The sequence below is a fragment of the Orbicella franksi genome, chromosome 6, assembly GCF_964199315.1.
Source record: "Orbicella franksi chromosome 6, jaOrbFran1.1, whole genome shotgun sequence".
NCBI lineage: Eukaryota > Metazoa > Cnidaria > Anthozoa > Scleractinia > Merulinidae > Orbicella > Orbicella franksi.
The window spans coordinates 25,454,249-25,475,125 of record NC_138150.1 but is presented as its reverse complement, the minus strand read 5'-3'; the positions used below and the strand labels follow the sequence as shown (position 1 = coordinate 25,475,125).

Genomic DNA, 20,877 nt, shown 5'->3' with positions numbered 1-20,877 from the left:
CTTTTACGTAGTTTCTAACAGTGCAAGGACTTAAGTCAATAATTTCTAGCTTTCAATCCGTCCGTGGATGAAAGTTTAGGGTGTGACCATTACAACGCGACTACTTTTGAGGGATACTTGTTACGGGTAAATGTTTTCAATGTGGTTTTATCTTGAACTCTGTACATGAATTAAACCCTAGTGAGGAACAATATTGAATTAAAGTTATTGGGTGGTAATTGTGCGAACTTAATCTTGCGATACTCTGCAAAATTGAGATGTTTGTTTTTAAACGACGCTAGTTTCCGAAGTGAAATTGTTAACAAACTAAAGAAAAACAAGAGAAACACAAACCTTCCAAGCTCTTCTTTTCTCTTCTCAAGAGTTCCATTTGTTCGTTCATTTCATCATTCAATCCTTTCAGCTTGAACATCTGAAGTGGAATAAATAAAACACTCCGTAAGAATTGTATTGACAATGCACGGCCTTGCAGCGAATAAACTTCACAAAAAAGACGTCTTGAGAGTTCTGGGGAGTTAATGTTGGGAGCAGTCTACCACCTATGTAGCCCGGGTTCGATTCCTGCCCGGCGCCATATGTGGGTTGAGTTTGTTGTTACTTCTTGGCTTTGCTCCGAGGATTTTTCTCCGGGCACGTCTCCAAATTCCAATTCGACAGGGAGAGAGGACTCGAATGAAAACCAGCTAAGGCCGATTTAGCTTCCTCTCTAAATATTGCGATTTATTTCTTTTCTAAACCAAAGCAGATCTGCGACTAACCTCAGTGGAGTAGTTACGCGCTTCTTTCTGTGCATTGTCCACTTCAGCTTGTAATTCATCGCACCGTAACTTCCACTCGTTTATCTGCTGGTCGAACTTCTTCTGTTTCTTTTCCAGATTGGCAGCGTTTGTCGTAGCCTGTCAGGATAAATACACAGCACTTTATAAACCATGGTTTCCACAGACATCACTTTTCAAAATTCCCCGACTTTTCCCTCATAAAAACAGAATTTCCCTGACCAAATAATGCAAAACGTCAGATACACTAAGTAAGTACTAGCGGTGTCTGGCCTCCCCTTTACAGCCCTCCTTTCCACTCATTCATTAAGACTTATAAGATTTCAACAAATCTTTTTTTCTTCATTAAGGAAGAACATCGTCGAGCTCACAGTGACCGCAAATGTTTCTTCCAACCCTCAATGATTTTTCTTCAAACTCAAAATTTACAATTCTCTGACTTAGCCCTGACCTTGTAGAGTGTTTTTTCCCTGATCATTTTCTGATCTGTGACAACCCTGTAAATGGTTTACTCTAACGCTTAAAAATATAATAGTATGTTTAACAATGAGTGCCAAAGAGTGGAACCCATATGAGAAGCCCGAGAGAGGCAGAATCCAGCGCATCTGGAGGCGCACAAGAATAGCAGAGTTGGAGGAGAGATTTCTAACGTGGTAGGAAGCGAAACGCACTGCTCAAAATAGGGTCAGGTGGCGGGCACCAATGGATGACCGACGTTTTATCAGGAACGAAGAGGATTGAGCGAGTGAGTTAATAAAAAGTGATATTGAAAATAGGAAAAAAAGTGTTGCAGCAGGAAAACAAGCTAACCTTCTCCAAGTCGATGAGGGCATCTTCCAACTCGGAGTTAAGTCTGTTCTTGGCCTTCTCAGCATTGCTGGCCTTTTGACTGGCGCTAGAAAGAGCTTCTTCGGTCTCTTGTAGTTTCTGTGTCAGCTTGCGTCTAACGAAAGAGTAAGTAAGAACGTCAAGATTGATACCACGTGACCGCAGTTTGGTTCCCCACCCTACGTCTCCAGAGTTTCGAAAAGAGAGAGGTAGAGCCAACTGTGAGTCTCTTGAAGTTTTGAGTCTTAGGATAAGACACTAATCTGTGACCATTACTTTAAAGTCTGTGGCTGAAACCCTAGTGTGTGACCATTCAATTGAAAGCTGTTGAGCCATACTTTCATGTGGTACTGTTTACTATGCTGTCCAAGGTGGTTCCAACTTTAAAGTCTATGGATGAAACCGTAGTGTGTGACCTTTCAAATGAAAGTTATTGAGCAGTACTTTCATGTTGCAATGTTTATTATGCTAAACAAGGTGGTTATCTGAAGTCTGTGGATGAAACTCAGGGGTTTAAACATTCAAAAGAAAGCTATCGAGCAGTACTTTCATGCAGCCGTGTTTAAATCTCCACGTCTCCCAAACTGAAATTTGGGATCATTTTGAGTTGTTAAACTCGTTGGCGGTTTAAAAGGATTTATACGAGTAAGAATGACTCACTTAGCGTCTTCAAGTTCCTCCACTCGACCAGACACCTCCTGTTCGAACTTAGCCTTAAGCTGGGCGATCTCGGTATTAGCCTTCATGAGCTGTTTCTGCAAGTCGGCCTTGCCGTCTTCTAGCTCCTCGATCGTCTCCTGCATGCTCTCCAAGTCGGCTTCGGCGTTCTTCAACTTATTCTGAGCGTCCACTTTAAGCTGAACCACAAACATTCAATAGTTAACATCTAGTTTAAATTTGACAAGTCTGACCGTTTTGATGCCGAGCTCTGATTGCAACTTAAGGTCCGGTAATACGGGCAACATTTTTCTTCAACTTGTCTCGCAACATTGTTGCATTGGAAGTTGAAACCCTCCGTTGCGCGTATTACCACGTTTGTGATGGACTTGTCTCGCAGCAAAATACAGTGTTGCAAGTCAGCGAATTCTTTACGTTTCATTGGTCAATCGTGTCTAAATAAAGATGGCGCCTTTTATATAATTTATCGTTTCGACGAACTTCCACTTTCACTTCTGGCCGTCATTTCTTCTTAATTTTCCGTGCCAGCGAAGTTCTCTCAGTATGAGGCTCAGTGTCATTTCAGAACAAAATAAAGTTTTGTTGTCGTAACAGATAGCTAGGCGAAAAGTTGTATTTCTGCAACAGTTCTTCCAAGCCTTTTGCCTGTTGTGCCGCTTGTTTTGAACGGACAAACGAGGTGCCCCAAAGACTATGATAGCCCTCAAGGTCTTTGCACAGGGGAAATTATTACTTTCCGAGAGTTACTGGCCTACTTTGAATTCAGGCTCGTCTTTACCGTCCACCATGTTTTTTTGGCCGCGTTACCGCGTTGCCGCGTTGCCGCGCTTTGCCAATCACAAGAGTCGAATTCAAATTGTTGCGAGACAAGTTGAAGCTTCAGTGGTAATACGAGCAGCAAAACTAAAATTTGTTGCAGAAAGTAGAACTCGAGCCTACTTTGCGCAACATATTACCTCAACCTCCAACACTGTATTTTGCTGCGAGACAAGTTGGTCACAAAAGTGGTAATACGCGCAACAGAGTGTTTCAACTTGCAATGCAACAATGTTGCGAGACAAGTTGAAGAAAAATGTTGCCCGTATCACCGGACCTTTATTCCCAAGATAACGACTTCTTCGTTCTTACAACCTGCTTTTTTTAAAACAAATCTAAGATTGTAAGGAGAAATAAGTGCTTATCACTCCTGGAAATTGAATGGCTGAATAAAAGAAGACTTACTCTGATTTCCTCCTCGTTTTGTCCCTTCAGTTCCTCCACTTTCTGCTCCAGGGCTTTCTTTCCTTTCAAAAGTATGGTCATTTTAGATTCATATTCTTCGACCTGCTTTCCAAGATCTCCGCCCTCTTGGGTCAAACGACTGCGAGCGATCTCCAATTCGGCGATAGCCTTCTTCAATTCCTCCACCTAAAAGAAAATTAACACGGAGAGTGGCAATTGTGAAACAAAACATTACGCAGAACATTTCAGTATCCGATTCAGCGATCTTTATTCACAATCCTTACAACATGACCAGCTCCCAGTTGGTTTGTTAGTTCAGTTGGTAGAGCACTGCACCAGTATGGCAGAGGTCATGGGTTCGAATCCCATTCAAGCCTGAATTTTTTGTGTGTGTGATCAATCTTACTTTGCTTTTTCTTTCCCTTTTTTTTTCCTTTTCTTTCTTTTTTTTTTTTGCGGTAGTGGACTATTCAAAGATTTGATGAACTGCATAACAACTTAGTCCATACTATTTAATATTCAGGATGTACTCCACTCCAAGATGACCTATGTCCTCTGAACTCGGAACTCTGGTCGGCCACAGCAAGAGATGTGACCGGGATTTCTTGTCGAGGTTTGTTTTTCAGTAAAACACTTGAGTTCGGTTTCTTTTCGGGCCAGGTGTACAAACAATATTGAGAAACTATTTGGGAAAATGTGCTTCTGATTCAACAGCTGTATAATCCACGTAAGTGTATAAGTAAAAGAGTGACGTTATCTCAATTCTCAAGCCGTTAGCCGAGTTTCTTTCCTCACCTGATACTTATGATCATTGAGCTGCTCCTCCAGTGCTCTGTTTTGTTTTTCCGACTGAGCCTTTGAAAATAACAGCAAGCAAACCATTAGATGAAACATCAACAACAACAAGTGGAAAACCTTAAAGTCAACACTAAAAACACACAACAGCAGTACTGTGCAATACCTTCTGTTTTTGCAGTGTTTCCAAGCTGACAGAAAGATCGTCCCCTTCAGCTTGCAAAGCATTCTTTTCCTTTTCGATCCTACGAAAAAAATTAATATATGGTAAGTCACGGGAAATATTTTTATATCACGCGCTGTGAGGGACACTCACCTGTCGCTTTATTTTACGTTTATTACTGTCTGGTAATTTTTGGCTCGACTTTCTTCGGTGACTTTCTTTGGGCTTGTCACGCGATGCGTGACAAGCGTGACGAGTCAAACGAGCGTTTGACACGGATTGTCCATTTAAAAAAAAAAATTCTCGTAATTTGTTAAATATCTCAATATTCCCTTCTCATTTTCATAATAGTCAAACTATCAAGTTGTTTCAGGTACATACTTGGATTTGGATTTCTTCAAGGAATCTAATTCGTCCTGCAGTTCTTGCAAGGCCTGGTTTTGTTTGGTCCGCATGCTGTTGACGGACTGTTCATGTTGCGAGGCCTGTTCCTCGAGTTCTCGTCTGAGTCTGGTGATGTCACTCTCGCGCTTTTTGTTAAGCTCGATCTACGGCAGAAAAAAAAAAAGCAAAAATACTTATTTATCTCTTCATACACTTCCATGAGTGGCACAGTTTAAACCAAAAAAAGAATTCAAAAACAAACAAACACACATTTTTTTTTTGCAAAGCGTTGAAGAACAAACTTTCATTTCCGACTACCTGTACTTGTGTTTTTCCGTTTCCGGTCGCTTCAATTTCGTTTTTTCTTTAATACAATATTTACTTTCCAACACATACCTGTGCCTGGGTGGCACCACCTTGTTCCTCAAGTCTTTCGTTTAAATCGTCCAGTTCCCTCTCGAGTTCCATTCGCGCGCGTTCCGCCTGTTGGATGACAAGACGGAAATTCAATTCAACCTCCAGCCGTGGAGGAATGAATAATGTCCAATATACCTTACTGTGTATAAACCTGCATATTTCTTTAACTTAGAATAAAAAAGTTACGATAGCTTTTTTAAACAAGTTTCGACAGTGAGATAACGGAAGGTTTAGCAACTTATTTGCCATTGTTCGCTCGTCGTGACGCTGATCTCAAAACAAATTAAAACTGTAAGCCTCTCTACGTGACTTCTTTCCGAGAACAAATCACAAGCTTGTTCCCGTGTTTCATTAGCTTTGTCGACTCGGCCGAAACAGTGCGATGAAGACTGCTCAGTAATGCAGAAAAATATAGTGAAAGAATTCCACGAGATGCAGATTAGATGTACATTGTACTGTTATCAAAAGAAAGACGCAAACAGTTCACCGATGTGCTAATTAAGTTCTCGATTTCAAGTCCATCGACTTAAAGGTCAGTACAAGAAGTTGACTGTATGGTTATATAACTCCCCTTCCTAGTAGAGCTTATGTAATCAGTAAGTGCAAGTGTTCACCATACCTTGGATCGCGCATTTTTCTCTTGTTCCAATTCTTCTTCCAACTCTTCGATGCGGGCCTGAAGAACAAAGAAAGTACAAACTCATTGGAGCGAAAACTCCTGTGCTCTGCATCACGCGCGCTGTTACTTCGCAGTGTACAGTGGTTAAACGAATGCCGGCCCAACTTGAAATCGAAACAAACTAGGAACGGCAGCTAGATCTTGTTCATACCAGCTGGTGAAATCCGACTGGCAACAAGATCTGTCTGCACTATCTAACGAACAAATATCCTCGCCAATATTTTGCGATGGATTAAAATAACAATCAGGTTTGAGAGAGCACAATTTGCGGCACGTAGTAAATTGCCTGGAATGTCAAAATTCGCACCGTCCACGAGCAAACAGCGTCGGCATTTTCTTCACGCGACAAGAAGCCTTCACTTACAGCGGATATCTTGTCTGATGGATGCACATAGAAACTGTAGTTGTGTGCCTCCGCTGCCCACATGCTTTCAAAAGCTCTGATTTCGCAGATATACTCGCACACGTTTGAAATACTACATTATTGATCCGAAATCCAGCAACATAAGCTGACCTGGAGCCGTTCAGCCCGCCTCGTGACAATGTTATGCAGGAATGCAGTAATAACCTGTACACAGCTATTAAAAAGTTTAATCTTTAGTCAATGGTTCATTAAAATTCAACTTACGAAACAAAGGAAAACCCTTGCAAGGCAAACATATTTTACAAAAGACTAGACTGCGGTCGCAATATGATGGATAGCGGCAGACTGGAGTACGAGTAAAATAGAAGTCACACACGATTGAAATGTTTCTAGTGGGTTGATCTTCAGTCAGTTTACGAGAGGAATCTATTAGCCCGCGTGGCGAGAAAATCCGGGTTTCTCAGCTGTAGACAACAGGTGAAGTTCGTTCCCAGGTTACTGTGTGGCTTTCGTTACCAGTATTTACTTCTACAAACTTGAAGTTGATAATCAACTAAATGCTTTATTTGAAGCATTCTCACAAACATTTCATCAAGAGTGCTAAAAATGAAAACCCGTTCATCAGTGATGAAGCAAGTTCATCAGTGATCAAGCACGTTGACCGAAACCGAACCAAAGTAAAACCTTAGAGAAAACTATTTAACGGTTCCTTTTTTTGGTTTTGTTTTTGTACTTTTCCATACCTCCAACTCTCTTATTTTCTTCTTTAATGACTCGATTTGCGCCAGGAGGTTTTCGTTATTGCCATTACTTTCGTTGAGTTCTTGTTCTTTCCTGCAGGTAAAAGACCGTCATTGTAGACAAAACAAAGGGAACGTTCCCACAGCCTTTACATACTCCACACATAGATTTTACACTAATAATAATGTATAGTATAACTGGAAATATTTTTTGGTTTACAGCTAGATGGGCCTATAACCTAGGGGGCTTATGAGCGGGGGGAAGGGTGCTTATCAGCGGAAGTTCACGTTATGTGTCATGGGTATGTCGCAACGACAGCCGAAATGTTTCCAGTTCGTCTTTTTCGATTTTCCGGCTCTGCGTCTGAAAATTGTTTCGGAACAGATATAAATAAATACAAAAAGGGAAAAGAAAAATGCAAGAACTACTTGTTTTTATTTTGTACTTTGTTTAATTATGACGTGACTCAGGCAGTTACCTTCGCAAGTCCTCTTCAAGGCGCGCTTTCTCACCCTTGACATCCTCCAGGCTGTCTTGTGTCATCTGGTGACCACGAAGCAACACAACAATGTCAACTTTCTCAGAAGACACTAGTATTAAAGTTCCCTTGTAATATTTCCATGGAAGCTACTAGGCAGCCAAGAATATTTATGGAGACCGACTACTACTTTTAGCAGCTGTGCGAGCTGGCAACCGCGAGGGTAAAGTGAAGGGTGCGAGGTGCATTATCGTGGGTCCACGGGTAATAAAAGGTTTAATTGAATGATTTTTGAGAACATGTTTTTGGGTTGTAATAATAGTAGGTTACAGTATTTATTATTTTTTCTTTTATTTTAGTGCACGGCCCTATAAGCTTATGGCTTTAATCTTTACCGTAGATAAATGAAGTCTTGATATTTTTTCTTGATTTTTGATTACGCGCGGCTAACACTCACCTTTAAGTCACCTTCCAGTTTCCTTTTAACTTTCTCGACATCTGCACGAGCTTTTTTCTCTCTTTCCCATTGTTCGACTGTCTGCAATACAAACAATAATAACAAAAGCTTAGGAGCTAACGTCCAATAAACAAGAAAACACCTCTACTAAATAATAAATAAGAATAAATTGGAAATGTTGCTGTCAATTAAGGGAACACCTACCTCGTCTATTTGTTGTTCAAGTTTAGATTTGACTTTATTGAGGTGGCTGACTTTGTCTTCCTCTTCCTGCAGTTGATCCTCGAGTTCCTGTAAAAGCAAAGCAGTTCAATCCGAATTTGTCATTTTTGTGGTTACTGGCTTTAGTCACCATTGTGTCACCGGGTGCGTAAGTAAGATAGTCCATGACTATTCGCATAGCCTTCGTATTTTTTAAGTTCGAGTTTCGTAATCGGGCTCACACTTGACCAATCGTAGTCATCCTTACTCCTTTTTAACCTTTTTGTTATTTTTCTTCCTTTCTATTTTTTTTTTAAACTATCATATGATTTTCGGATTTTTTCGAATTTTCGCTAATTTTTTACTTCGTAAATAAGACGCTAGTGATGACGGAGTGTCTTACCTGCTTCGCTTCCTCGAGTGCCTTCTTCTCTTTTGATAATTTAGTAATCGATTCATCTTGAGCGGCGAGTTCGTCTTGGAGCTGTTCGGCGTTTTTCTCTCTGCTCGCAATGTCCTGCTCGGCCTATGAAGCGATGACGAATCAAAGAGTTATATTTTTTGCAAACAAAACATTGACAAGCCTGTGAGGTATCTGCTATCAAAACATTTACCAAAGTAACAAATGGATACATGACAAATTCCTTTCCTGATAAAAATAAGACTTAAACACAGGCGCTAGGCGCTGTTATCCTAGCGTATTGCTTTGTTTTCTTGTAATTTATACCTCTAACCTACCTTTTTAAGAGCAGTTTCTAAGTCTTCTACGTCTTGTTTGAGATCGTTGATTTCGGCTTCCATTTTCTTTTTTGCCTCCGCCATCTCAGCACCGGATTCTTCTTCATCGTCCAGTTGTTCAGAAAGGTCCTGTCAAGAGAAAGGTCTAGCGAGTCAATGATCTTACTTCTGTAAGTTGGCTTAGGCATCAAAGTGATGAGTGCTGTATGACAACATGACTGTTTTTCTTTTTTCCTAAAAGCAGAGTCAATGAAAAATAAACAGTGCGCAATCAAAACAATTAACGGAAAGCGTTTTACCAACACTCGCAAACAGTAAATGGCAAAGGTCGCGTCTACTTTTGACACATTCCAAAATTCTTCAGATTATTAGTTCGAAGTTACTCTTCTAAATAAATTGCTTCTTTTTCGACTCCTCTTTTTCACGCTGAGGAATGTTTTCAACCCAAAAGCAACTAAATTTCAACTGACAGTAAAAACAACTAAAATATATTGCATTTAGTTTTCGTCCCACCTTGACTTGGTCCTCAAGCTTTTCTTTTTCTTTGGTCAGTTGAGCCGCCCTGTCCTCTGCATCTGCACAAGCATCTTGCTCCTGTGTTCAAAATAGAAATTCTCTATACTGTTTGCTACACATCTTAAATGTAAGTTCTGAGAATTTCGATCCACATTCCCTCGTTGTTGATTTCCCTCATTCTTGGGATGTCCTTTCACTATTCTTCTTAATATTATGATGTGATTGCGTGACAATGTGGGAATGAAGACGTGAGACGTTGCTACAACGTCGGTAGCATAGATTCATGGTCAATACTTTGGCAATTTCGCAGCTTATAGAATCAGGTACTAATAACACCTCTGTCTTGTTAACGATGAAACACGACCAAAACGTGTTATTCGCTTGAGAAAAATTACCATGTGACCCCCATCCCCTCCCATCCTAGTCAATGCATTCTGTAAGGATGTCAACGACAGTTTTATCTACGTACACTTTGCAGATTTTGGAAGAGTTCGTTCTTCTCCTCCATCAGTTTAGTCAGTTTCTCCTCCAGTTCTTTCCTCAGCTCTTCTTCCTTTGCAAATCGTTCTTGCAGCTTCTTGAGCTGATTAATAAAAAAGATAAGAACAAGGAGATCAATTTGCTGTTTTATCACAACAGGGCACTATGGGAGTGTTTTAGTTGAGTTCAGGTTTCAGTTTGTTGAAGCACGGGCGTCAACCATCGTCAGCAATACGAATTTGAATGCTTTGGCTTCAAACCGACCCTTTTATTACTGAGTTACTACAGTAGAAATTATTAGAATAGGTAATCATACGGTTTTGAGTTCAATTTGGAATTAATTTGCCCGAGTGAGTTTTTCAAAAAGCAGAAATTGCACGAGCCGCTTCGGCGAGTGTAATTTCAGCTTTTTGAAAAACTCACAAGTGCAAATTAACTCCAAATTGAACGAGAAAAACCGTATGATTACTTATTGATAATATAAACATGAAAAAATTCGCGCGGAGGAAGTGCCGGAACATCTTTCTTGAAGCCATTTTTGTCATTTGAGAAAACTTTTTTCAAAGTTTCAGCACAAAATTTTCGTCATCATTTTACGTGATGTCGTTTTGTTAGAAAAGTTCCCATTGTCTTTCAGCCAATCATACTCCAGAATTTCGATGTGTAATTTGCACTGGTGTCACACTTTTTGCACTGATCTTACACTTTTTTCACTGGTGTTACACTTGAACTGCACTGCTCTTAGCCAATCAGAATCGAGTAATTTTTTCATGTGTATTATTGTATACTATATAAAAACCCTCTGAAACCCTAGCAAAACCATGTTGCTCTTCACGTTCTCAACTTTCCCGCGCTTGGTACTCCCTCTGGAGTCTGAGCCAATCAGAAGCAAGGCGCGAACTTTTCCCGCGCTTGGCAGCCGCGCTGTAGGAGATCACCTCGACTTTGTATCGCATTCTCGCCCGACGTTTGGCAGATCAAGAAAAATGTTCTCGAGTTTGCTCTTAAGTTTCATGGATAGGTAAGTTTTGAAAAGCATGAATTACCTCTTCTGCTTTCTCCCTCATTTCTTCGTCAGCACGGGCAATGTTCAGAAGAGGTTTGACCTTGGAAAACAAACAGCACAAGTTATATAGTAAAGCAAAGTGTATAAACCGCGTTTCTTTCTAGTATAAATTGGCCATTTTTTCGTAAATCCGCGTCACTCTTTCAAAGTCTTCCTCACTCGCAAACACATTTGTTTGTTTTCTGTTTATTAATACTTCATTTGTATCTTTCTATATAGGCTAGCTCTTATTTCGAGTTTACAAACTGCTTTACCTTTGTGTAAAGTCTCCACCAAGACCAGTTTCTCAGGAACAGATACTTCCTGACGTTGCGCTGGATGACAGCAATTCCAATTCTATAAGGAAATTGGTAAAGTACATGTATTAACTCTTCAAAACGGATACCTTTCAGGCTATGCTATCTAGAGATGGTAACGGTATGAAGTAAGTCGTAACTACAGGACATTTTTCAATATTTAACCGTATCATAAAATAATTCATGTAAGCTTAATGGCCATACCTCTGGTCACACATCTTGCGATACTCTTTACGCATGAGATAGCCTTTGCAGTAGGCTTGGAACATCGAGATGATTTTGGCCAGCCTCTCATCTCTCATGTCTTCCAGTTCTCCCAAGATACCAGCCCGGAAGAATACCTAAATGTGTCATATAATACACGATGTTCACTCGAACTCACAATGAAACTGAGTACTGCACTTCTATCAGGCAATTAAGTATTCACTTTTTTTCAGCACTAAAATTCAAGGACCTATTAATATATCACTTATCAGGACACTTGTAAATCCAAATTGTGAACGACACATCACAGAACAACTGCAGTGCTTCAGTAGATAGCAACAATTAGAGTAGGGTTGAATCTATTCACCATTTGAGTCACTTTGTTGTTAATATTAGGTGGCTTTCAGGGTTGTACAAACTATTTTCTATTGATTGCAGCTAAAAGTATGGTTTACAATATGAAATCTAACAGTATTTTTGCAAAAGTATAGTGTTTGTTTTTTTGTAATGCTAGAGATCAGTGTGCATTACCTTGCTTGTTCCAACCCTGTACGATGCTTTCTCTAGTTGCATGGCATCCAGAAGCTTCTCACAAGCCTTCTTGCCATCCATGAATCCCCCAGCCACTGCTGTTGGTGCCAGGATCTGATACCTAAAAAAGGAAATATTTAGACATTTGACTACTACAAAAACAACAAAAATCAAAACCAAAGAGAGTGACCTCCCACGAGCTATCCATAACTACACTGGCCTGGCCATCACTAGACTGTCAAACTCTCAATTCTATGTCTAAGACGATAACCTTTAAGCCATGATTGCTCCCTTGCATGTACATACCCAATCTTATCCTTTGAGTCGGTAGAAATTTATTTTGTTTGTTTATATACATGTACATTTATATGGTATTATGTGCTTTGTTACTCACCTCTGTCGGAATTCATTGAATGGTACTCTGTTGGGGAATCCCTTTCGGCAGATACGAATACCTTCAAGCACACCATTACATCTCAGCTGATGTAACACTAGTTGAGACTCAATCACTCCAGCCTTCTTGTGCTCATTAGGGACAATGCAGCGCACAAAATGAGGGCATGTGCTGTACAGAGTATCCATCAGACGACCCAGTTGTTCCTAAATGGAGAGTCACATGTATGTAAATGGGAACAATTCAATTCCTTGCAACTTTTATCATAAATTACATTAAAGTTCTAGAGTAGTTTACTTTAGAAAAGAACAAATTAAGATTAGCTACCCATGTAAAAGGGTTAGCTGGAGAATAGAACCTTTTCATAAATGGCTGCCAATTTAAATTCTTTTGTATGCATTCAAATTAGCCTCATTAAACTCGTTTGGGAGAAAAATTCTTTTGAATTATCTACTCAAAAACGAGGTTAGTCAGGCTAATTTTAATACTTACAAAAGAATTTATAATTGGCAGCCATTTATGAAAAGGGTCTATAGAAGAACTCCAATTCTGTTAACAAGAATTTATTGCATACCTTGTGTTTGTTACTGACAGTCATAAAACTGCCTCCCTTGCCTCTTGCATGAGCTGTAAGAAAATACTGAAAATCAGTACACACCAACAAATACAACTGTTTGTAACTCCATTTCCTCAAAGAGTGTCAAAGTACAACTATGACAATTCTTTTTACATGTAGAAACAGCCTTACATTAAAACAAAACAAGGCCTAGACTGATTAAGCTCTCACATTCACTGGCATAATCCTTGAAGAGATGGGCAATAAATGGGTCTGTGGACTTTGCAAACAGTCCTGCAACAGCTTCATTGATGGGATCCTTGTTCTTATCCAACCAACCCTCTACATTGTAGCCTACTGTGCCAGCATAGTGAGCAATCTCAAAGTGATGGTTGGAAGCACTTTTGCCAGAGATTTTGGGCTTGGAATACTTTGGATGTTTCCCGTCATGGTTGTTGTGCATTTTCTGTAAGAAGGTCATGTCTGTGGCCTTAGGCACAATGCATTCTTCCTCTAGAATGGCAAACACTCCCATGGGCTGAAATTGCAACATAAAAAGGGTGTCATAATTACTGTCCTGAATGTAATACAGGTATATAATGAACGACTGACTTTACCTTCTCAATAAGTTCAATGGTTGGAAGCAAGTCCAGACCAAAGTTAATGAAGTCCCACTCAATGCCTTCACGTTTGTATTCTTCTTGCTCAAGGATAAACATGTGGTGATTAAAGAACTGCTGAAGTTTCTCATTTGTCAAATTAATGCACAGCTGCTCAAATGTGTTGAACTGCAGGAAGAACCAAATAAATACGCGAAACCATTAGAATCCGTTGATTAGAAGAAATTTCAGGTGCAGCAGGATAAAGTATGTGAAATATAGTAAAAATGTCAAAATCTCTGGTTGGTCTTGTGATTAAAACCTATTTTTTACATTTAGCTCACCTTAAAGATCTCAAAGCCAGCAATGTCAAGCACACCAATGAAGAAGGCACGTCTGTCCTGAAAGTATTATCAGAGACTACATATAAAATCTGGAGTTTGACTAACTTGAGCTGAAACATTACATGTTAAGAAAATCTGATTGAGAAAATGAGTCCCACAGCCTTGAAATGTATGCATGTGTGTAGGTCTTCAACAGCCTGTTGCAATACTAATTAATCAATATTACTATGACCGTGCACAATTGGTGCTCTACAACATGGTATTTTGTTGATGATGATGACAATGATGATGATGATGATGATGCCCTGCATTTAAGGATATAATTCCTACCTTGGTTTCTAGTGTTTTGTTTATTCTTTCAACAAGCCACAGAAACATCCTCTCATAGATGGCCTTGCTGAGGGCGCCGATGGAGTATTGAACCTAAATTGTACAAGAATATCGCTGTAAGTTATTTTTAAATTTAAAAAATGGTATACACTCGCTAAAAGACACCTGTTTCATTGATATGGGTAGTATTTGAATCTGCATATAAAGTGGTTTTGCTCTCAAGCTGAAACATTTCAGTAATAGGCATGTTACCTGTTGAAGGTTTCGCCCCTGGTTCACAAACTCACGGCCAACTTTGATTCTTGGTTTCACAAGGGACTTTCCAAAGTCTGTTTGTGAAATTGCCATCAGGAATGACACTTTGTCCAAATCTAGATGTACAGAAGGAAAACAAAAATACAGTGAGAAGACTACAGAGAAGAAGGGGTCCACTTTGAGGGGACGGTCATTTTGCACTGCAGTCAGGAATGTTTAATGGTATTCAAACAAGCTGACTTTAACTTTAATTTCCACAACACCTAACACTCAACTTTACATAATCTAATTTAGTGCACTGCAACCCACAATAGGCTTTGATCTAGCTATGATGGTGTACCATTTTTAAGCTTTCTCTAATTTAATGGATACTTTTCGCAAACATTTGACACAGACCTTTTGGATCAGCCACCTCTGCTTGCTCTTCTCTGGGCCTTTGTTTGAACTTGGCATTACCCCAGTGCAGACATGCAGCACATACTTTGTACATGCCCATCTTCTCATTTTCTGCAAAACCCAGTGTCTTGGCAGCTTGCTGATGTAAAAGAAACACAAATGGCTGTATAGTGTACCCATATTGAACATTTTCTAACGGCAAGGGAGGTTAGATGATGATGTCAAGTGTAAACTGGCTATTTGCACACCATTAGTCTCTAGTTCTCTCTGCAGAGCATGCAGTGAATGAAATTTTGTCTTCCGTTAATTCTAACAATGGAATGTATCACCCTTCAGTCACAAAGAACAAGCATCCCTATTAGACTATCTCACTTTAAATGTTTCTCTTTTTATACATGTATGCAGAGCAGAGTTTAACCAATCGTAAAGTTTGTCTTATCATGCTATGAGTTCAAGTACCAGGCTCAACTTCTTACTAACCTCAGTAATACCAAACTCTTCAACATCATTGATTCCATCAGCTCTTTCAGAACCTTTCTTGAGGAACTCATAATCCACTGATTTCTTTGACTCGATGAGAAGTTTCTCTGGATAGAAAACAATGTTTATAATTATTTTGTATATTTCCTGGACTGTTCAGGCCCAAACTGAATAGCACCAAGATATGCATCGTTAAGTTCTTATATTACTACTTGTTACTTTTTGCGGGTCTTGACTTACAAAGGAGGTGAGTTCATTACTTTCCAATAGCTAAACCATGTACCATAACTGTACATGTTAACTAATCCATGTCGAATAAATGAATAAATATTACTGCAGTTAACTATGTTTTTGAACATACAAAGAAATGCAAGGATGAAATCTTGATGAAAAGATTTCATATTAAAGGAGAACAGAGAAATTTATCACATACTTAATGCCACTGGAGTAACAATCATTAAATATAAACAGCAGAACACTTTCCTGCAGCTGTTATTTGCATTTGTTTCATAATAACAATGAAGTTAAATTTATGGCTCCTTAACTTTTGGAGCATTGTTGCTTTTAGAGAATCTCTTCTTTTGAAATTTGTTAACTACTAGTGGTAAGACATTTGCAGACTGCTGACTACTTTACCCGTAATTAGTGCACTGGTTAGCCTGAATATTGCTCAGGTTAGCCTGTTTGCAGTTTGCTCTTAATAATGGAACTGGGAATACAATACATGTATAAGTTAAAAAAATCATCAGTTTATAGTCTGCAGTGTACAAATTCTACCATAGTCTTAATTGAGCAGGCACAAAAAAAATTGTTTAACAATTAAATCAAGCAACAAACCATGCATTTCCTTTGAAGCACCATACAGCAACTGATAGAAGATGTGATAGTTTCTTTCGCCTTCCAGTTGGTGTACTACACGAGACTTCTCAAGCAAGTCTGTTTAAAGACATTAATGTAAATAGGCTATTAGGAGGTATATACCTAGAGAGCAACCATCTTCTGGACAGTTTTCAAAAGAGAAACTGAGAAATGTTTATACTCTCAGGCTTGTTCTGGTTACATTGTATAAAGGTGTAAGACATTTTTGTTTTGGGTTCATGATCTTTCAAAAACAGCATAACAAATGTTTTCCTTATGTAGTGCAAATCAAAGCATGGGGACTTTGGAGATGGAACTGTGTGAAATTTTCACTACAAGTTGAGTGAAAGAAAACTGCCCAAGCACATACTGGCCAATTTATCCAGTTATTATCAGTAGACAGAGTTTACATCCATAACAAGGGATTTTTCTAAGTGTTGTTTTCATGAACTGTATTCTCCACTTGAAAGGGACACTTAATAATTTTGTTCACTTGACCTAAAATTTGGATAAACGTTTAATATTTGAACATCAAAACCATGTCAGTGATTTTTTTTAATTTCTGAAAACTTTTTCACTCTAAGCATTTCGACACAATCACTCTACTATTTTAGATTACATGTATGTCAAAAATGTTCTGTCATTTTTCACTGAAATTGGACATGGGAAAACCCTGCCACAAATTTATAGTATGAGATGCCCACATAAAGCTGCCGTAAAAAAAAATTGACAAATCATTTGATTTCAAAATGGTTGGTACAAATATATATTTAGATAGTCAGCTCTATAAGCTCTAATCAAATTAAATTTGATCACTGGGGCTTCAGGTATCTGAAGTTTAATCCAAGCATGCTACATTGGTTGGATGTGAGACACCCCAGCTGGTGTAGACCTACAGGTTATTGTAAAATTTGAAGTTTGAAAGAGCCATCTGGCTCACGAGTGTTGTTGTTAACTTTGTTTCTGTAGCATGGGCCGACTTTAAGGTCAATACTCAGTAAGTATTGCTACACCTACCAGGTGGATTGTTAGACCATCACATGTAAATTAACAAAGATCTAATGACCCTAGGTAATAAATGGCACTTTTTAGAGTTGCTTTATTCATTTTTTTCTATCTGGCATAATTATAGCCAGTGAATCTTCCAACTAATGATCAGGCTAAATCAATTAAAATGAGATGTTAACCATATGTTAACCATGCCACAAAAGGAACAGAATATCTTACAAGACTCAATATCAGCTCCTGCAAGTTTTCCTTGGGGTCCAAAGTGGCAACGAATGAATTTTCCCTATACGTGGAGAAAGGAATCATGTTTTTTAAGTACATGTATACACAATTAATGAGTTTCAGAATGCTATTTAGAGGGAGCATCATGCATGGAATTCAGGTTGAAATTATCACTAATATCAGAAAAATAAGATTAACGTAGAAGTGAACATTCGAAAGCAATGACAGACTTGAGCCTATTTGAGAAAGCTGCAAGTTTTCTCTCCTGAAGCAACATTGATCCCCCCTCCCCTCCTGTAGTAACATTAATTCCTCCCCTCCAATGAAATAGAAGTGAGCAGTGGAAAGCAATGACTGACTTAAGCCTATTTGAGAAAGCTAAAAGTTCTCTTTCCTGTAGTGACACTAATCCCTCCCTCCCCTAAGTTAAGGTTTTTTACCGGTTACAGTAATGTTACTGTTCTCTTGATTAAGATTGCAACCTACCGTAGACTTTCACAAATCAAGGGGAAATATTATCCCTCTGAACTGTGTTCACCTGTTCCAAAACATTTTACCAGCAGCTTTGCCCACTCAGTATAAGCATGAGGTACACCCCTTAGTATTGAACACGGGGCTTTCCTATCCAGTGGATCTCACTGGTTGGTGGGTTTGTTTAGCCCTGGCAGTACATTCCATAACCAAACATGTGCCTCAAATTTATGACTTGGTGACATTTTATCAGCACGAATCTCATTCTTGTGAGAGTTGAGAGCTCTAAAGAGACCTGGCAACCCTCCTTTTTTTAAGAGGAATTATAATATTTTTACACGTATAATTTGTCAAATGACACAGACATGTAGTTACATGTGTATCAACAGTACATTAAGCATTTAGCACTCACAAATCTAGAGGAGTTGTTGTTTCTGATGGTCTTGGCATTACCATAAGCCTCAAGAATTGGATTTGCTTCAACAACCTGGTCTTCAAGAGTACCTTTCTAAAGTTAGACACAAAAAGTATGCTATGTCATCTCCGAATAATGATCCCAAAAATCATGTAAAATCACTTGTCTGTAGGTACATGTACTTCACACAGTAGCAACACAATTACATGACTTTTTCATGTCTGTCTTATAATTTAGTACTTTATATCACCAACAGAGAAACAGTTTCGCGTGTCATGGTAGCACATTAATGAAAATCCCTTATTGTTTTTGCTTATTACCAGTTAATTAAATGGACAAAATTTAAAAGGACAAAATGTTAAACATTAAACTAGAACTAAGAGCTTGACTAATCAATGTCCATGCAGGCATAACATCTTGTAACTTCTGAATTATAAAATGTTAGAAACTTACATCCGATTTTTGATCTCCAGGTTTTGTTTGTCCAGACACATGGGCCAGGTACTGGATAACTTTCTTGGTGTTCTCAGTCTTTCCAGCACCAGACTCACCGCTGACAATTTGAACACACCAGATTATTAACAGATCCATTATTGAATGAAGCTTGATTCACCGACTCACTCTACCCCTCAAGGTAGATAATTTACCTGCAATTTGATCTTTCTCTGCCAAATAATAATGATAATAGTACATGCACATATAATAGGCAGCATTTATAAAACCCTAATTCCATATAGTCAATTATAACTTGAAAATCATCACTTAAAATTTTTTACAACTTTAAAAAATATATACATTGAAGAAAAATACTCATTTACATCAAGATAACAGTGGCATATCCAGACTTTCAGCTAAGGGGAGGGCCCAGTTGAGTTTTACTTGCCCTGCCAGCTTTTTTTCTTTCAGTCATTTCTTCTTTTTTCATCCAAAATAGGGGGCCCCAGGCCCCCAGGGTCCCTCCCCTAAATCTGCCACTGGATAAATTATTTATGAAATAGAAGCTTTTCTGAAGAAGTGTCTTTTTTACAAGAATAGGTAGAAATTTCCACTCTTACATGTACAACTAACTCCTACAGTTGTAACTTCCAAACCATGTTCTAAAACTGTTCACGACAAAGTAGCGTGTCATTGAGCTGTGTTAATCTCAATATTTCCACCCTCAGAATGTCTTTTGCTGGAAAAGTTGTCACTAAATCTCCTTTGTAAATCCCCATTAAATTACAGCTTGAAAGATCTTGGGCAAATAATCTTTTTAATTGTCACTATAACTACAAGTCCTTGTAAAACCCCACTGCAATCACAACTTATTAATCCAAATATATATCACAGTTGTTACATGTATGCTTCCTCTGTCAGTAACAGGTTTAAGTAACAAGTATTCCATTATTAATTTAACTAAATAAATGTATGATCATCTTGTGTTATACTCACGTAATCAACATAGACTGATTTTCACGATCTTGTAACATATCATGATAGGCATTATCACAAATAGAGAAGATGTGAGGAGGCATCTCAGGACGGCGTTTCCCCCTATATGCAAAGACAATCTTCTCTGTGTAAATGGGGAGTCTTCGGTAAGGATTGATGGCTACACAGAAAAGACCCGAGTATGTCTGCAATAGAATGACAAAAAAATCGGTCAACGTATAAATTCTCCTTTCTTGAAGCATCACATTTCTTACACAACAAGTTTGGAAATTTTGTGTAAATATAATTATTTGGCAATTACAAAACAAATAATAAATAATGTTTCCATGAAAATAAAAACTGGATGACACAAAAATATTTTGCAAACAATTGATACAATTTTCACAGTATTAGTCAAACCTATGATAGAATGATTGGCTGGTCTTAAATAATCCTTTACTACAGCAAAGAATAATCAATCAGGATTAAAACAAACAGGAAACAAACTAGGAGATTTTTTGATGTTTGAAAAATTTTCTTATATTCTTTATCTTTAATTAGTTAGAGATTTTTCAAAAGAACTTTGTGTTCACAGGATTGGAATGTTAGGTATACTATTTCAATAATTTTTAATTTTATTATCCCAGGCTTCATAAATATTCATATGCCCACTGAACTACTGTATATATGTGTGTTAACAATTGCAAGTTCATTGTTAAGAAAAATGATCCTATCCTTAGTAAATCAATTAAATGGTCAACAACAGCAATAACAAAAGAAAGGAAATTATTACTATACTGGATTAAAATATGATATATTATAATAATTGACTTTAAAGGAAGTCTGGAGTTACACTGATAAGGGGTTTTATTCTCAAACTTAAGAGGTACTTACTTAAAGAGGTGTGTTCCAATTTTGGCAACAATCAGCAATAGAGGACATGTTCAGCTTACAATGTACAAGGTCACCCATCAAATTTTAACCTTCAATTTCCCTCAGCTTTGAAGAAATTGTTAACAACTATTCTTTTGATATTGATTTCATTGTGTTTTGCATTTCCTATCTAATCAAATGGCTGACATGACTTCGTTGACACTCTTTAGACATCTTTCAAGACAGCAAGATA

At 38.3% G+C, this 20,877-nt stretch overlaps 1 protein-coding gene across 3 annotated transcripts in view; it reads right to left on the bottom strand.

Annotated features, from left to right (window-relative positions):
• Window positions 1-20,877, bottom strand: part of LOC145489316 (uncharacterized) — a 31,409-nt gene that overhangs the window by 8,293 nt on the left and 2,239 nt on the right. For all 3 annotated transcript variants that reach the window (XM_081468271.1, XM_081468272.1, XM_081468273.1), the window contains exons 3-38: window positions 19,773-19,957; window positions 18,795-18,894; window positions 18,339-18,434; window positions 17,453-17,516; window positions 16,205-16,303; window positions 15,368-15,474; window positions 14,888-15,026; window positions 14,489-14,607; window positions 14,237-14,329; window positions 13,907-13,963; window positions 13,581-13,751; window positions 13,195-13,501; window positions 12,982-13,034; window positions 12,408-12,613; window positions 12,014-12,134; window positions 11,483-11,619; window positions 11,237-11,318; window positions 10,963-11,022; window positions 9,906-10,019; window positions 9,434-9,514; window positions 8,921-9,049; window positions 8,586-8,708; window positions 8,186-8,272; window positions 7,982-8,062; window positions 7,525-7,589; window positions 7,049-7,139; window positions 5,882-5,938; window positions 5,242-5,328; window positions 4,843-5,009; window positions 4,465-4,543; window positions 4,299-4,358; window positions 3,504-3,689; window positions 2,265-2,461; window positions 1,587-1,719; window positions 759-896; window positions 334-412 (exon numbers count right to left, since the gene is read on the bottom strand). In XM_081468271.1, coding sequence (XP_081324397.1) covers window positions 334-412; window positions 759-896; window positions 1,587-1,719; window positions 2,265-2,461; window positions 3,504-3,689; window positions 4,299-4,358; window positions 4,465-4,543; window positions 4,843-5,009; window positions 5,242-5,328; window positions 5,882-5,938; window positions 7,049-7,139; window positions 7,525-7,589; window positions 7,982-8,062; window positions 8,186-8,272; window positions 8,586-8,708; window positions 8,921-9,049; window positions 9,434-9,514; window positions 9,906-10,019; window positions 10,963-11,022; window positions 11,237-11,318; window positions 11,483-11,619; window positions 12,014-12,134; window positions 12,408-12,613; window positions 12,982-13,034; window positions 13,195-13,501; window positions 13,581-13,751; window positions 13,907-13,963; window positions 14,237-14,329; window positions 14,489-14,607; window positions 14,888-15,026; window positions 15,368-15,474; window positions 16,205-16,303; window positions 17,453-17,516; window positions 18,339-18,434; window positions 18,795-18,894; window positions 19,773-19,957 — 4,150 coding nt within the window. The remainder of the gene's footprint in view (window positions 1-333; window positions 413-758; window positions 897-1,586; window positions 1,720-2,264; window positions 2,462-3,503; window positions 3,690-4,298; window positions 4,359-4,464; window positions 4,544-4,842; window positions 5,010-5,241; window positions 5,329-5,881; window positions 5,939-7,048; window positions 7,140-7,524; window positions 7,590-7,981; window positions 8,063-8,185; window positions 8,273-8,585; window positions 8,709-8,920; window positions 9,050-9,433; window positions 9,515-9,905; window positions 10,020-10,962; window positions 11,023-11,236; window positions 11,319-11,482; window positions 11,620-12,013; window positions 12,135-12,407; window positions 12,614-12,981; window positions 13,035-13,194; window positions 13,502-13,580; window positions 13,752-13,906; window positions 13,964-14,236; window positions 14,330-14,488; window positions 14,608-14,887; window positions 15,027-15,367; window positions 15,475-16,204; window positions 16,304-17,452; window positions 17,517-18,338; window positions 18,435-18,794; window positions 18,895-19,772; window positions 19,958-20,877) is intronic.